Raw genomic sequence first — 15,870 nt, 5'->3', positions numbered from 1 at the left:
TCATGAACCACATACTTATGAAAGTCTTACCGTATCATCAAGACCATCTATGTGCAGTACTACTGTTTTAGCACGTTTATTTGTAGTTCCCAGAAAAAACTGAGCTTTCCTTCGACGTGAATTCATTTCATTAAAACTATCACCATCTGCCATATTGGAGGACTGAAGAATATCATAGATTTCAGAGGCAAGAAGTTTTGTTTCTCCTGGAGTTGTAGTCCTTGAAAAGACATGGGGAAAATGATAAATTAGTCACTACTACTGGTACTGTAATTTATTTATCAATTTTGAAGAGCCTTGTTTCTTTTATCCTGAAGCTTTGTTCAACTTAAAAGTGTTACTAGTGAATCTTAGTTTTGAAAAGTGTGTATCAAAAAGACCGCCAAATAGTGTGAGGGAGGGATGATAGAGAGGGAGAATGGTATTTAAAACATGTGATGAAGGTAACAAAGGCTATCTAAGTAGAGAGGACTTTAAAGTTGGTGTTGTAATGCTGTTTGGGTACAAGCGCTCTAAGACAGAAGTGGATTCTGTGATGTCTTCAATAAATCCCAACACTTCTGATAGCACCAGAGAAGAGGCAAAACTCTGACTCCTCCACATCCTCAGCCACGCATAGCATTCCCACTCCACGTTAAATGGAGAGACCAGGAGGGCTCCCACTCCACTGCCAGACACCAGCTCCCAGACTGCTGGGAAGACGCACACCACAAGGTGAGCGAAGTGGTACGCGGTACTCCCACAGACAATCCTGGGCCAGATAAGCATAGCCCCCAGGACAGACTGGCCCCCACCCAGGGAAAAAGGAAAAGAAAACTGAATAATAAGCAATAACAACAAAAAATACACGTAGCAAAGAGGGTGGGGCACCCTGAGTGCCAAAGAGGGGGGAAGGGCAATCCCTCACAGAACTGTAAATAAACAATCCGGCCAGAGAAGGCAGGAGCAGCAGCACACGCCCAGCAACCAGAAGCAGGAAAGCTTGTAAAAGTGGCAGTGGGAGGAAAACTCCACAGGAGAGGGGGAAGACCCACTTCCCACATGAACTGTAAATAAACACACAGGCCTCAGAAAGCGGGTGCAGTGTCACCTCCCCCAGTGTGCTTGGAAAGGGGAAAGCTTGTAGCAGTGGCAGTTGCACCAAAGAGAACTCTTAAGTAAGCAAAGCCTGTGGCTATGTGAGTGTTAAGCTCACTCCTAAGATCTGCATAAATAATGCCTCCAGCAACAGCAGGATGACAGCAGCAGGTAGGCAAGCCACAGCCTTATCACAGACCTGTCTCCAGACTCTTTTTTTTTTTTTCTTTCTCTTCCTTTGATGAGACAACAACCAAACTACACCTGCATGCTGAAAAACTTACTGAAACTATATTGCATTTGAACTTGGGACACTTTGTGGTGTTTTTTATGTTTTGTGTTGTTTTGTTTGGTTTGGTTTGGTTTTTCCCCTCTGAAGAGACAATAACAGAACTACTTCTGAGACACCATCTCCAGGATTGGAGGCTGAGGGACGAACACCAAAATTATTACAACTGAAACTTTATTGCATTTGAGTGTGGAGATTTTTTTTTCTCAATCCTCTCTCTGTCTCTCCAATGCCTGTTCAGCTTACTGTTGATTAGTACACTGTCTCTCCCTGTTTATATCTATGAAACTTTTTTTGTTTTGTTTTTACTTGTTTGTTTTTCCCTTTTTCTTTAAATTCTTTGCTTTCCCTCCCCTCTCACTCTTCCATTCTAAATATCACCACTGATATTACTACAAGCTAGAAAATACTTAATTGCACACAGCAGAGGCACAATAACACCACCAAGGGCAATGATGGGAAGTCAGAAAAAACAGGGAAACCAGTTTCCCCACAGCAAAAAATTAGTACAGGAACCAGAGGGAAATGAAGAAAACAGATACTCAGATCCAGACTCCAACAAAATGAAGATAAACTATGCCAAAGAACCCAATGAAGCCCACAAGAATAATCTAAAAGAAGAAATACTACAGGTAATCAATGAGAATTTTATAGAGATGATACTGGATATGGTCAACCAAAACATACAGGAGACACTCAAGAAATTCCAAGATAACAAAAATACAGAATTTGAAAAAGCACAAGAAGAAATAAAAGAAACCATAGAAGCACTGTATAAACACCAAAGTGAAACAAAGAACATGATTAATAAAGATAAATGAACTCAGGATGTAAACAGACATTAAAGAGGAAGCGACTCAGGATATGGGAAACCTCAGAGAAAAGAACGAAACAGAATTGCAAAACAAAACGGAAGACCAATCCAGCAGAACAGAACAAACAGAAGACAGAATCTCAGAACTTGAAGATGAAATGGTAATTAAAGGAAAAACCGAAGAACTATTAATTAAACAACTCAAGACCTGTGAAAAGAAAATGCAAGAACTCCACTCCATCAAAAGACCAAACCTAAGAATCATGGGCACTGAAGAAGGAGAAGAGGTGCAACCAAAGGGAATGCATAATATATTCAACAAAACAACAACAGAAAATTTCCCAAATCTAGAGAAATCTATTCCCATACAGATGCAAGAGGCCTCCAGGACACCAAACAGACCAGATCAAAATAGAAATACCCCACGACATATCATCATTAAAATAACAAGTTCAGAAACTAAGGAAAGAATATTGAAGGCTGTAAGAGAGACAAGACAAATAACATACAAAAGTAAACCCATCAAAATCACAGCAGACTTCTCAACAGAAACATTAAAAGCAAGAAGAGCTTGGGGTGAGATCTTCTGGGCACTGAATAAAAATAAGTTCAACCCTAGGATACTCTACCCAGCAAAACTATCAATCAAAATAGATGGAGCAATAAAAGTCTTCCATGATAAGCAGAAACTAAAACAATATGTGACCACAAAGCCACCACTACAAAAGATTCTTCAAGGGATTCTGCACACAGAAAGTGAAACCCAACATAACCATGAAAGGGCAGGTAGCACCAAACTACAGGAAAAGAAAAAGCAAGAAAGCAGAGAGTAACCTCAACTTAGTTACACACAATCAAACCTTCAAATAACTAAGACAGCTAGATGATAGGAATCACCACATACCTATCAGTACTAACACTTAATGTTAATGGACTTAATTCCCCCATCAAAAGACACCGTTTGATGAAATGGATTAAAAAGGAAGATTCAACAATTTGTTGCTTACAGGAGACCCATCTCACTGACAGAAATAAGCATAGGCTGAAAGGCTAGAAGAAGATTTACCAAGCCAATGTTCCCCCCAAACAGGCAGGAGTAGCAATACTTATCTCTGACAAAGTAGACTTCAAACCTACATTGATCAAAAGAGATAAAGAAGGACATTCCATACTAATAAAAGGGGAAATAGACCAAAAGGAAATAACAATTATCAACCCTATATGCACCCAATGTCAATGCACCCAATTTCATCAAACATACCCTGAAGGACCTAAAAGCATATATTAACTCCAACAGAGTGGTCGTGGGAGACTTTAACACCCCATTATCATCAATAGATAGGTCATCCAAACAAAAACAAATCAATAAAAAAACCCTAGATCTAAAATATACCATAGATCAAATGGACCTAGTTGGTGTCTACAGAACATTTCATCCAACTTCAACACCATCTCCAGCAATAAAGGAAATGCAAATTAAAACCACACTAAGAGTCTACCTCATCCCTGTTAGAATAGCCATCATTAGCAACACCACTAACAAAAGGTGTTGGCAAGGATGCAGGGAAAAAGGAACCCTCTTACACTGCTGGTGGGAATGTGAACTAGTACAACCACTCTGGAAAAAAAATTTGGAGGCTACTTAAAAAGCTAAACATTGATATACCATATGATCCAGCAATACCACTCTTGGTGATATACCCAAAAGAATGTGACACAGGTTACTCCAGAGGCACCTGCACACCCATGTTTATTGCAGCACTATTCACAATAGCCAAGTTATGGAAACAGCCAAGATGCCCCACTACTGACAAATGGATTAAGAAAATGTGGTATCTACACACAATGGAATTTTATGCAGCCATGAAGAAGAACAAAATGTTATCATTCACTGGTAAATGGATGGAATTGGAGAACATTATTCTGAGTGAGGTTAGCCTGGCCCAAAAGACCAAAAATCATTATGTTCTCCCTCATATGCGGACCTTAGATCAAGGGCAAACACAACAAGGGATTGGACTTTGATCACATGATAAAGCGAGAGCACACAAGGGATGTATGAGAATAGGTAAGACACCTAAAAAACTAGATAGCATTTGTTGTCCTCAACACAGAGAAACTAATGCAGATACTTTAAAGTGACTGAGGCCAATAGGAGAAGGGGACCAGGAACTAGAGAAAAGGTTAGTTTGAGAAGAATTAACTTAGAAGGTAACACACATGTTACCTTCAATGTGAGTCAACTCCCTGTATAGCTATCCTTATCTCAACTAGCAAAAACCCTTGGTCCTTCCTATTATTGCTTATACTCTCTCTTCAACAAAATTAGAGATAAGGGCAAAATAGTTTCTGCCGGGTATTGAGGGGGTGGGGGGAAGAGGGAGGAGTGGGGGATAAGGGAAGGGGTCGGGGAAGGAAGGAGAAATGACCGAAACGTTGTATGCACATATGAACAAAATAAAAATTTAACAAAAAAAAATGAAAAGCATGTATCGTGTAACTGTTTTCTAGTATCATTTTAAATTCATGGCTTATTGAGTTTGAAAATCCATCACCAGGTTGTACAACAGCACATTTAATCAAAATCATTAATTAAATAGGAAACCAACTAATAAGACCAGGTTATGGCATGTCCCTGGATTATCACAATTTGAAAGTTGCCTGACTTCCAAAAACACAACATCTAAAAATTCAAAAGGAGAAAACAAACTGATAGAAGATCATTCAGCTATTCTAAGAAAGAGATTTCTTAGTATGTTGAAGCTAATTCTATTTAATTTACACTTTACACACCTTTACAAAGCATATATATAATCATAAAATTATAAACAAAGTTTTCATTCTTAAACCTTTAAGTCCTATTATAGCTCCTTAATGTTTTTTAAAAAAGAGTATCATGTCCGTACCACAAGGTAGTTTACAACATGATATTAAACATGCTGAACCAAAACCTGATTCTAACACTTCATAGTCTTGATATTTACCAGCCAAAACACATAATTTTATTAACCTTCTGATAAACTTTTAATGGTTATTTTGGCAAACAGATATGATTTTTTTTTTACAAAGCTTGTAAATCAATGATCACCATATTGTTCTAAATATATAACCTTCATTTGAATTAAAAAAAAAAAATAAGCCACTTGCAGAAGCCATGCAGATACACTGCTTAGATCACTCTTCAAGAAAAGGATTTGTCCTGTTGCTATAAGGATTTGAGATCCATCATTAACCCAAGGGTGTGCTCTTAGTCCCTAGCCAACAACTAATCAGAGAGTGCTAAGATCTAGTCATTTCTGCTCAATGTAGAACTCCTCTAAAAGGTACTCTTCGCTTGGAGCAATCCAATGGAGTTGGCTGTCAGATCTGTATTGTAATCTGAGACTCTCTTTGCAGCATTCTGCTTCTTTTCTCTTTCACAAATGTTAGATCTGCATTGTAGTCTGTACACTTTCTCTGCCCCTTCCTGCTCCATTCCACTTTATCTTCACAGACTATATCCCACAATAAGCCTCATCCATTTCTAACTCCATCTTAGGATATCCTTTTCAGATAATTTGCCAAGAGAATGACTTGAACTGACATTATTTCTCTTATAAACAATCAAAGCAGTCTCATTATTATTTTACTGATATATCTCTTACCTATTACATACATAAGCACATTCTTGAGCCAACTAAACCAAGAAATTGTTTTGTAGGATAAATCTGTGGTACCTCTAAACTCTAAATTTTTGAAGTTCAAATATAAAGCATATTTTAATATTTTTAAATCTAATTTTCTACACCTTTTTGTTTGTACTATTTATTTTCAACTTCAATAGATATGCCTATTAGAATACACAAACCACTCATTAGTTAAAAATCTAATTTAATGGCTCTTAAGTCGCCAAGAAACCTTTTAATGAGGTTCATGAAAATTTCACCAAAGTAACTTTTAATTGCCATGACTTTGTGAGGTTCTTTTGAGTAACACCAGGATGAAATAACAAAAATGTTGCACCATACTGTAATGCTGCAATTGATCAAATGTGATTAGTTATCTGTGTTGCTCTGCTAGCAAATCAACTTATATACACTTTACAAAACTTCATAAAATATAGGATTTTCTTTTCTAAAAAATTATTCATCAGACTGGAGGCATGGCTCAAGTGGTACAGTGCCTGCTTTACAAGAGTGAAGCCCTAAGTTCAAACCGCAGTCCCACCAAATAAATAAATACAAATTCATAAGCTTAGTGTTTGTCAACATTTTAAGTCAAATCTAAACATTTTCATAATGTTTGTCAATAAAATATTATCAAAATATTTTATCAAAATATTTTAGACATATAACCTACAGTACATCTTTTATTAGAATCAAAATTTCATAATTATATTTGAAAGCTAAAAAATAAGAACATAAAATTTCAGTGAGTTAAATGTTATCAATCAATTTACATTTAACAAAGTTCATGTTTCCACTTCACTTGGATACTCTACATAATTTACTTACTTCTGGATGACATTCTGCAAGCTTAACATCATACCCAGCTCTCCTTTCATCTTTTCTCTGTTTGCACGACATTCTGCCAGGTATCGAAGAGCCTACAGAGGAAACGGCAATAGGTTATTCACATGTCCAAACATTAAAAATAAAACCACTACTACCTTAGTACATGAGAAAAAAGAAGGTAAATAAGGTATTTATTTTTGGAATCAACTAGTTTTGAACTGTTTAGAAATTCTTCTTTAAATGTGATCACCAGAACAATCCCCCAAGGGAGAAAGGATTCTCTGAGCTGGAGTTGCTGAATTTGCTTCTTGGAACTTAAGTGTCTACCTGATCTGCAAGGTCAAAATTAGAATGTTCAGGGTTTTTTTTACCACTTCATCTTGACAAGAGGTAGTCCAATTTATTAATCTCAAGAAGTAGTCCCAAGAACCACCAATTTCCTAGAGGCTTTTTACACATTAATTAAATTGCTAAGAGGGACAAAACATACAATGACCTTTACAAAACGAATGGATTCTACTTTCACTATAATTTAAATATGTTCTTTTTTTTTTTAGATGAAAAACAGAAGATGAACTAATGCTCACAAATTTTCCATTTTGTGAGTTTAATTTTTCTTAGATGTTTTCTCATAATACTGAAGTACATTTTTACAAGTACTTCCTTCACATGTTGCTTCTTTAAGTATCTTATTTAGCTGTTCCTTTTTAAAGCTAGAGTTTATACTTTATTCACTGAAGACTTTGGTACCTGATTCTCAGGGGACTATCTTTGTGTACTACACAACCCAAAACCATCATCTCAGTCTACTCACCTTTCACATTTCCACTGGTCCCTTGCCGTTCAATTCCCAAGTCTGCGGTTTTACTAAAAATGTGTCATCTATGAAATCCAAACTCAACAACTTCTTCTCCTTTCTGCAATTACTTCTACTATAACTTCCACTTCATCTCAATGAAAGTTTACCTGCTTTGGGAACTTGCCTCCCTCCATAAAATGAACTAGCACACACAACATGTATTAATCCCTGTTTTCAGACTCTGATCATGAAGAAGACAGTAATCCTTGAGAAAAGAAAGAGGATGAAGTGGGCCCTACAATTGCCACTCTTTCCTGTACTGGAAACAGTTTCCAGACTTTAGGATAGGAGGGGAAACCCAAGTAGAGTCTAGGGATCTCGCTAAGTTGGGAGGAAAAGATCAGACTTGAAGAGGTTGCAGCAGCTAGAATTTACAGAGCAGAGTAACAGAGAGGAAAGATCTGAATAGCAAAAAGAGAACTCTCCTCTGTATGTAGATACAGATATCCAAGGATTGTTGGTTGAATACTGATCTGTACATGTCATGTTGCTAGGGAATAAAGCAATCAGAAAGTAGGGACAGAAGGGTCAGAAAGGGAAAATATGATTGAAGTACACTTATGCATGTATGAAAAGGTCATAATAAAACCATTTTTTTTAAAGAAAGATTTTTAAAAGGGGGGTATAGAAAGAGTAATAAAAGTAAATGTGATCCAAGTACATTACATCCATGTATGGAAATATCCCAATGAAAACCTCCACATTGTACAACTATGTAGTAATAACAAATGTGGAGGAAAAAAGAAGTAGGGGAAAAAATTCCTGAAGTTCACAATGAGCTGAGAAGAGTATAAGATGCCACACATGAGACTCAGGGAGAAGTCTCAGAAGAGCTTCACATTAGCAGTACAGATATAGAATATCTATATTGTTGGATCTACCATAACAAAACCCACGGAAGTCTTAAAAAATCAAATTGGAGCTGGTGGAGTGGCTCAAGTGGTAGAGCACCTGCCTAGCAAATATGAGGCCCTGAGTTCAAACCCCAGTACCACCAAAAAAAAAAGATGGTCTCAAATAAATTCACAGCAACCCAGAATAAAGAATATTTTTTAAAAAACACCCCAAAACAATAAACTGTTTAATATGCCACATTTGATTAGAAATTACCAGGCATGGCTAGGTATGACAGTGCGCACCTGGAATCCTAGAACTCACAAGTTGGAGGCCTTCCTGGCAAGTGAAAGGCCAGTACGTAATACATAGTGAAACCCTGTCTCAAAAAACCAAGGGCTGGGGATTATCTCAGTGGAGAGCATTTACTTATACAAGACTATGGTTTCTATCCCCAGTGCTATTAAAAAAAAAAAAGAAAGATATAGTAGATAGAATTAGAAATAGAAGATTAACTTCTGGAGGACAAAAAGATTATATGAAAAATGAAATGCGTACTTGATGGATGAATGGCAGTTAAGACATTATAAAGAGTGAATTTTAAAGTATATAATAGAAACAGTTCCAAAATGCAACAAAGGAAGAAAAAAAGATTCAAATAAAAGAAATGAAAAGGGGGAATACAACAGTTCTCTGTGGGACAACATACAATAACTAATATTCATGTAACTGTGGACTGGGAGGAGTGGGAGAAAAGAGAAAGAAAAAATCTTGGGAAAAAAACTGATGACAAGTTCCTAAATCTGATGAGAACTGTAAGTCCACAGATTTACAAAACTCAACAAATCCCAAGTAAAACACCAACAAAAACAAAACACAAAAAAATTCACACCAACCACATTACAATCACATGTTGAAAAATAGTAATACATTATCAGATGAAGCCAAAAAAAGGCTTATCTTACATACAAAGATAAGAATTATAGTAGTTTTGTTACTAGAAATTATACAAACCAGAAGACAAGACAGCAACATCTTTTAAAGTACATGAGGAAAAAGATCACTATTAAATCTGTACTGCAAAAAGTGTTAATGGAAGTTCTTCAGGCAGAAAGAAAATGACACTGAATCTGAAATCTATATTAAGAAATGAAGAACCAGAAATGGTAAAGATGGACTATAAAATACATTCAAACATTTTAATCTTTTTAAAAGATAATTGGCTGTTTAAAGAACAAAAATGCACTGTGGGTGTTTAAACATATGTAGAAGTAAAATGAATAACAAAAATAGCACAAAGAAAATAGAGAAAGGAATGGAAATATACTATTGTATGATTCTTACACTATACATGAAGCTTATGACTCATTTAAAGATAGTCTGATAGTTAAAATGCACATTACAAAACGTACAGTAACCACTAAATAAACTAAAATAAAAACGGTGTACCAAGAGTCAGTTGGAATGATAAAAAGGAATTATGAAAACATTATGTGTTTTCTTCAACCTTATTGGGAACTTTTGTCCACTGATCCCTCTATGTTCTCATTAGCCCCATCTCTCTATGATTTACTTGCCTTACTATTCAGTCTACCACCTATAGTTTACCATTTCAACCATTCCATTGCCAAAATGCAAGCCTTTCTGCATAGTCATTCTGTCCAACTTACCTGGCCAACTTTCAACTTCAGACAGTTCCAACTATTTGACTCTCAGGGCCTATGGCAGGCCTGAAGTTGCAGAGAAAAAGTACTTTGATAATCAAGTCCTAAGTGTCACATTATTCAGTGCTACCAAACTAAGCAGTACCTCAACACTGCTGAACAATCTTACGGTCTTCCTTAGTCAGCAGCCTTTCCCATTTTCTGTAATCAGGAAATCCTTCTCCTCAAAACTTCCATACTCTGGTCAGGCATGGTGGTGCACACCTGTAATCCCAGCTACTTGAAGTCTGAGGAAGGAGTAATACAAGATTGAGGCCAATCTGGGCTATATAGCAAGACCCTGTCTCAAAAAAAAAAAAAGACTTCCTTTAGCTCTAGGACCCTGTTTAGAAATGTAGCCATAGAAACTATCCAAAATGCAGCACATGGAAGAACAAAAGAGTTGAATAAAAGAAACAAAAAGGAGGAATGCAACAATGCCAGTAGGACAACATATGGTAACTAATATACAAGTGCCCGGGGTCAGGCAAGAAGAACAAAATGGAAGAGGCGCTCACTCTCATCTTTATTGCTTACTGAAACAGGAGCCAGGATATTTTTTCCCATTTGTTACTACTGTTCACACTCACAGCAGTATCAGTTTTGCTGGTTAAACATCATTCTCTGAGAGCAAAATTGAAAACTCATATAGTTTGGTACTCTAAAAGGAAAAGCATATTTTTGTACAAACATGAAAATGAATTAAATGGGGGAATTTAGGGATTCTTAAGTAAAGGATGGTAAGTAAAATTTCTATTAATTTTCCCTCATTTCTTTACTCTCCCCTTATCTTTCTCCTCCCCTTCCTTCCCCTCTCTCTTTCATTCTTAGACACAGTCTTGCTATGTAGCCCAGGCTGGGCTAGAATTCACAATCCTCCTCCTGAGCACTGGGTTTGTAAGCATGTACCACCATGCCCAGCTTTCTATTACATTAATTTTCTTTTAAACTTTGCTACAGAAATTTTAGAGCACACAAAGGAGAGAAAATGTGTGGTGACCCCTATGTACCCATCATTCAGCTACAACAATTATCAATGAATTTGCAATCTTGTTTCATCTATCTCCCCTGCCCATAATCACAGCTGAGTATTTCATAGCAAATCTAAGAGAAAGTATCTTATTAATAAATGTCATTACATCCCAAAGAAATTGGTTTTTCTAAATTATCTTAATGATTATAATATCCTGCAACAGTAATAATGATTCTTTAATATCATCTACTATGTAATCCATACTCATTTTCAGCTATTAAAACTTGTTTAAGTTGCTGGCACCAGTGGCTCATGCCTATAATCCTAGTTACCCAGGAGAAGAGATCATGAAGACTGCAGTTCGAAGCCAGCTCAGGAAAATAGTTTGAAAAGACTCTACCTTGAAAAAAACCCATCACAAAAAAGGGCTGGTAGAGTGGCTCAAGTAGTAAGAATGCCTGCCTAGCAAGCTTAAGGCCCTGAGTTCAAACCATAGTGCTACCAAAAAAAAAAAGTTTATAGTTGATTTGTTCAAATCAGGATTCAAATCAGCTCTACATGTTACGTTTAGTTGCTACACCCTTTACATGTCTTTTAATCAATAATACTTATCACCATCCCTCCTGCCTCCTCTAACTAGCTGCCTTTCTTTTGAATGTCAGTTACTATGCAAAGAACCACATTATCTGTCCTCAAAAAACTATTACATTCTGGATTTGTCTGATTGCCTTGTGTTGTTTTTTTTGACATGTTTCTCTAGCCCACATATTTCTTTTGCGTTATTAGCTTTGATCCTATATACTTTTCTCTTTTATCTTTCCTTCTCATCTTATATTAAAATAAAAAGTGTCATGTCCACAACTAATGAATGTATAAACAAAATGTGGCATATTCTTACAATAAAATATTATTTATCCATAAAAAGAATTGAGAGCTGGAGGTATAGCTTAAGTGGTAGAGCACTTGCCTAGCATGTACAAGTCCTCTGGGTTCAATCCTCAGCACCACCAAAAAAAAAAAAAAAAGGAAAAAAAGAAATGATTCATACTGCAGCATGGATAAATCTTGAATACACTATGTTAAGTATTAAGTTAAAGAACCCTGTCACATTATATGATTACATGATTCTATTTATATGATTCCATTTATGTAAAAAAATTCAGACAGAAAGCAGTTAGGAGTTGCGTATGGATAGGGAGCAGAGCAATATGAGGCAATAGGTAAAAAGCACAGTTTCCTTCTGATGTAATAAAAATGTCTTAAAGCAGGCACGGTGGCAAATGCCCATATTCCCACCACTTGGGAGGCAAGGGCAAGAAGATCTCTACACAGCAAGTTCCAGGCCAGCCTGCATTACATACTGAGACTCTGTCACAAAACAAAACTCTTCTAAAACTGATTGTAGTGATGGTTGCACAACTCTATGACTATAATAAAAGCCACTGAATTGTACACTTTAAACATGTGAATTTAAGATAATTATCTGATATCTTAAAAAGCTGTTATGAAATAGACAAAAATGTGTCTGCTGGGAGGTCAGGGTAGAGTTCAGTAGAGCACATGCTTAAGCATGCACAAGACCCTGATGTCAATACCCTGCCCCAGGGAGGAAAAAAGCACCTTTTTTAATTTGAGTGTATACATGTACTGCTCCAATACAACCCTCAAGATTTCTCAATAACTGGGCTGGGGCATGGCTTGCTGGCATCTACCTAGCAAGCACAAGGAAGGCCCTGAGTTCAAATCTAAGTACTGTAAAAAAGAAAAGATTTCTTAATAACTGATAGATTGGGAATGTATCTCAGTAGTAAAGTGTTTTCCTAGAACACAGAAGGCCCAGAGTTTGAGCCCCAGCTCCACACAAAAAAAAGTAAATGTTTATGAGCCAAGTGTGGTGCCATGTGACTATAATTCCAGCTATTTAGGAGGCTGTGGCAGGAGAATCAATTGAGCCCAGAAGTTGGAGACCAGTCTAGGCAACATAGTGACACCCTATCTCCAAAACAAAACAAAATAAATGAAGTTAGGAAATCAATCCAAAACCTTGACAAGAAAGTCAGCATTATGGAAGAGAAATTCAGCAAGGAAATGGAAATTATGAAAAAAAAAAACAACCCAAGTTAAAAATGTTAGAAATGAAAACCTCAGTAAGTTAAATACAAACCACAATGGATATAGTATTATCAGCAGACAAGATCAAACAGAAGAAAGAATATCAGAGATGGAGAACAAGATTGAGGAGCTACTGCTTGCAAGCAGTCATAAAGAAAAAACAAGTTAATACAGATGAACATAATCTGAGACATGACCAAAAGATCAAACCTAAGAATTCACAAGGTGGCAAAAGCTGAAATACAAACTAAAGGCACAGAAAGTATGTTCAATGAAATCAGCAGAAATTTTCCCAAATCTATGTAACAATATAGACACCCTTATACCGAAGACATTTCAAACTCCAAACAGACATAATCAGAGAAGAACCACCCCATGACACATCATAATTAAAATGCCAAATCTAGAGAACAAAGAAAGGATACTGGAAGCTTCAAGAGAAAAACGCCAGCTTACATACAAAGGTAAACACATAAGCATCACCTGAAGCCAGTGCCTCATGCCTGTAATCCTAGCTACTTAGGAGGCAGACATCAGGAGGATCACAGTTCAAAGTCGATCTGGGCAAGCAGTTCGAGACACTCTATCTCAAAAAGAACCTCCACAAAAAAGGGCTGGTGGAGTGGCTCACAGTGTAGGTCCTAAATTCAAACCCCAGTAATAAACACACACACAAAAAGAACCACCTCAGACCTCTTAGCACAAACCCAAAAGGCAGGACAACACGGAGCAATATAATTCAAGCTCTAAGAGAGAATAACTGCCAACCACGAATACTTTATCCAGCACACCTGTGCTTCGACCTCAAGGAACAAATGAAGACCTTCTAACACAAAGACAAGCTATAGCAGTTCATGTTCACCAAGCCTGAATTATAAAGAACACTTGAGGGAATAATACACATAGAACAGAACAAAAAACAATCACAAATACAAGAGGCTAGAAAGGAATAAAACTCAAGGGGAACTGATGAACCTATAAGAGCTAGGAAAACAACAAGCATCAACTCAGAAAACCAGAACAAGTCCAAGCTGAACAAAGCCAAAAGTAAAGAACAATCAACAGGAGACTCAATCTAAAGAAAAGGCAATAGAAACACAAGAATCAGGAAACACTTCTCAATCATAACTCTAAATATAAATAGACTTAACTCTCCTATCAAAAGACATAGATTGTCAGATTGGCTCAAAAAGCAAGATCCAACAACCTGTTGTCTACCTCACAACAAAGACACACACAAACTAAGAGGTTGGAAAAAGATTTACCAGGCATACAGAAACTGAAAGCAAGCAGGAATAGCTATTCTTCTATCAGACAAAGCAGATTTTATGCAAATATCAGTCAGAAGAAATAAAGAAGGTCACCACATACTAATAAAGGGAACTATCCAGCAAGAAGATATGACAATTCTAAATATATATGCACTGAACATCGAAGCCCCCATATTCATAAAACAAATACTTCTGAGCTTAAAGGAACAGATAGGACTTGATTCAATGATTGTGGGAGATCTCAATATCCCACTCTCTTCAACAGACAGAATGTCCAGGCAGAAAATCAACAAAGACGTCCTAGAACTAAACAATACCTTGGACAAAATGGACTTAGTAGACATTTATAGACTACTTCATCCTATGACAGCAGATTATACGTTCTTCTCAGCAGCCCATGGAACTTTTTCCAAAACAGACCACATCTTAGATCATAATGCAAACCTCAACAAATACAAAAAAAAAAAAATTGAAATAAACCACTGTATCCTAACAGACCATAATGGAATAAAATTGGAAATTAATAGCAAGGAAAAACATTAAACTCATGAAGAATGAACATCACACTTTTGAACAATCACTGGGTCATTGAAGATATTAGGAAAGAAATTAACAAATTCCTATAATCAAATGAAAATTTGGACACAAGTTACCTGAATCTATGCGACACAGAAAAGGTAGTTTTAAGAGGGATGTGTATAGCCATGAGTCCCCACATCAGAAAATTAAGAAAGATCTCAGATAAATAATCTGATGATACATCTCAAACTCCTAGAAAAACAAGAGCAAGCCAACTCAAAAAGTAATAGACAGAAAGAGGTTATAAAAATCAGGACAGAAATCAATGATTTGGAGACCAAAAAAACAATACAATGAATCAATGAAACAAAAAGCTGATTCTTTGGAAAAAATAAACAAACCTCTAGCCAAATTAACCAAAAGAAGAAAGAAGACCCAAATTAATAAAATCAGAGATGAAAAAGGTAATATTACAGCAGACATAAATGAAATTCAGATGATAAGGGAATACTTTAAAAATCTATACTCCTGCAAACTGGAAAATGAAGAAGAAATAGATGTTTCTTGACACATATGACTAACAAAAATTGAACCAAGAGGTTATTAAAAACTTAAACAAATCTACAACAAGTAATGAGATTGAGACACTTATAAAGAATCTCCCAACAAAGAAAAGCCCAGGTCCTGATGGATTCACAGCTGAATTCTATCAGACTTTTAAAGAACACCAATCCTCCTCACCTTATTCCATAAAGTACAAAAGGAAGGAATACTACCAAACACATTCTATGAAGCTAATATTACCCTAATATAGAAGTCAGATAAAGACGCATCGAAAAAAGAAAGTTATAGCCAATATCCTTGATGAACATAGATTCAAAAACCCTCAATAAAATACTTGCTAACAGAATCCAACAACACATTAA

At 36.3% G+C, this 15,870-nt stretch overlaps 1 protein-coding gene across 2 annotated transcripts in view; it reads right to left on the bottom strand.

Moving 5' to 3' along the window:
• Positions 1 to 15,870, bottom strand: part of Armc1 (armadillo repeat containing 1) — a 37,838-nt gene that overhangs the window by 12,897 nt on the left and 9,071 nt on the right. The window contains exons 3-4 of one of the 2 annotated variants that reach the window (XM_020167512.2): positions 6,674 to 6,765; positions 31 to 220 (exon numbers count right to left, since the gene is read on the bottom strand). In XM_020167512.2, the coding sequence (XP_020023101.2) occupies positions 31 to 220; positions 6,674 to 6,765 (282 nt within the window). The remainder of the gene's footprint in view (positions 1 to 30; positions 221 to 6,673; positions 6,766 to 15,870) is intronic. The other variant, XM_074068595.1, reaches the window with a different exon arrangement.

This window comes from Castor canadensis, chromosome 3 (genome assembly GCF_047511655.1).
Source record: "Castor canadensis chromosome 3, mCasCan1.hap1v2, whole genome shotgun sequence".
Lineage (NCBI taxonomy): Eukaryota > Metazoa > Chordata > Mammalia > Rodentia > Castoridae > Castor > Castor canadensis.
This window is presented reverse-complemented; position numbering and strand designations above follow the sequence as displayed.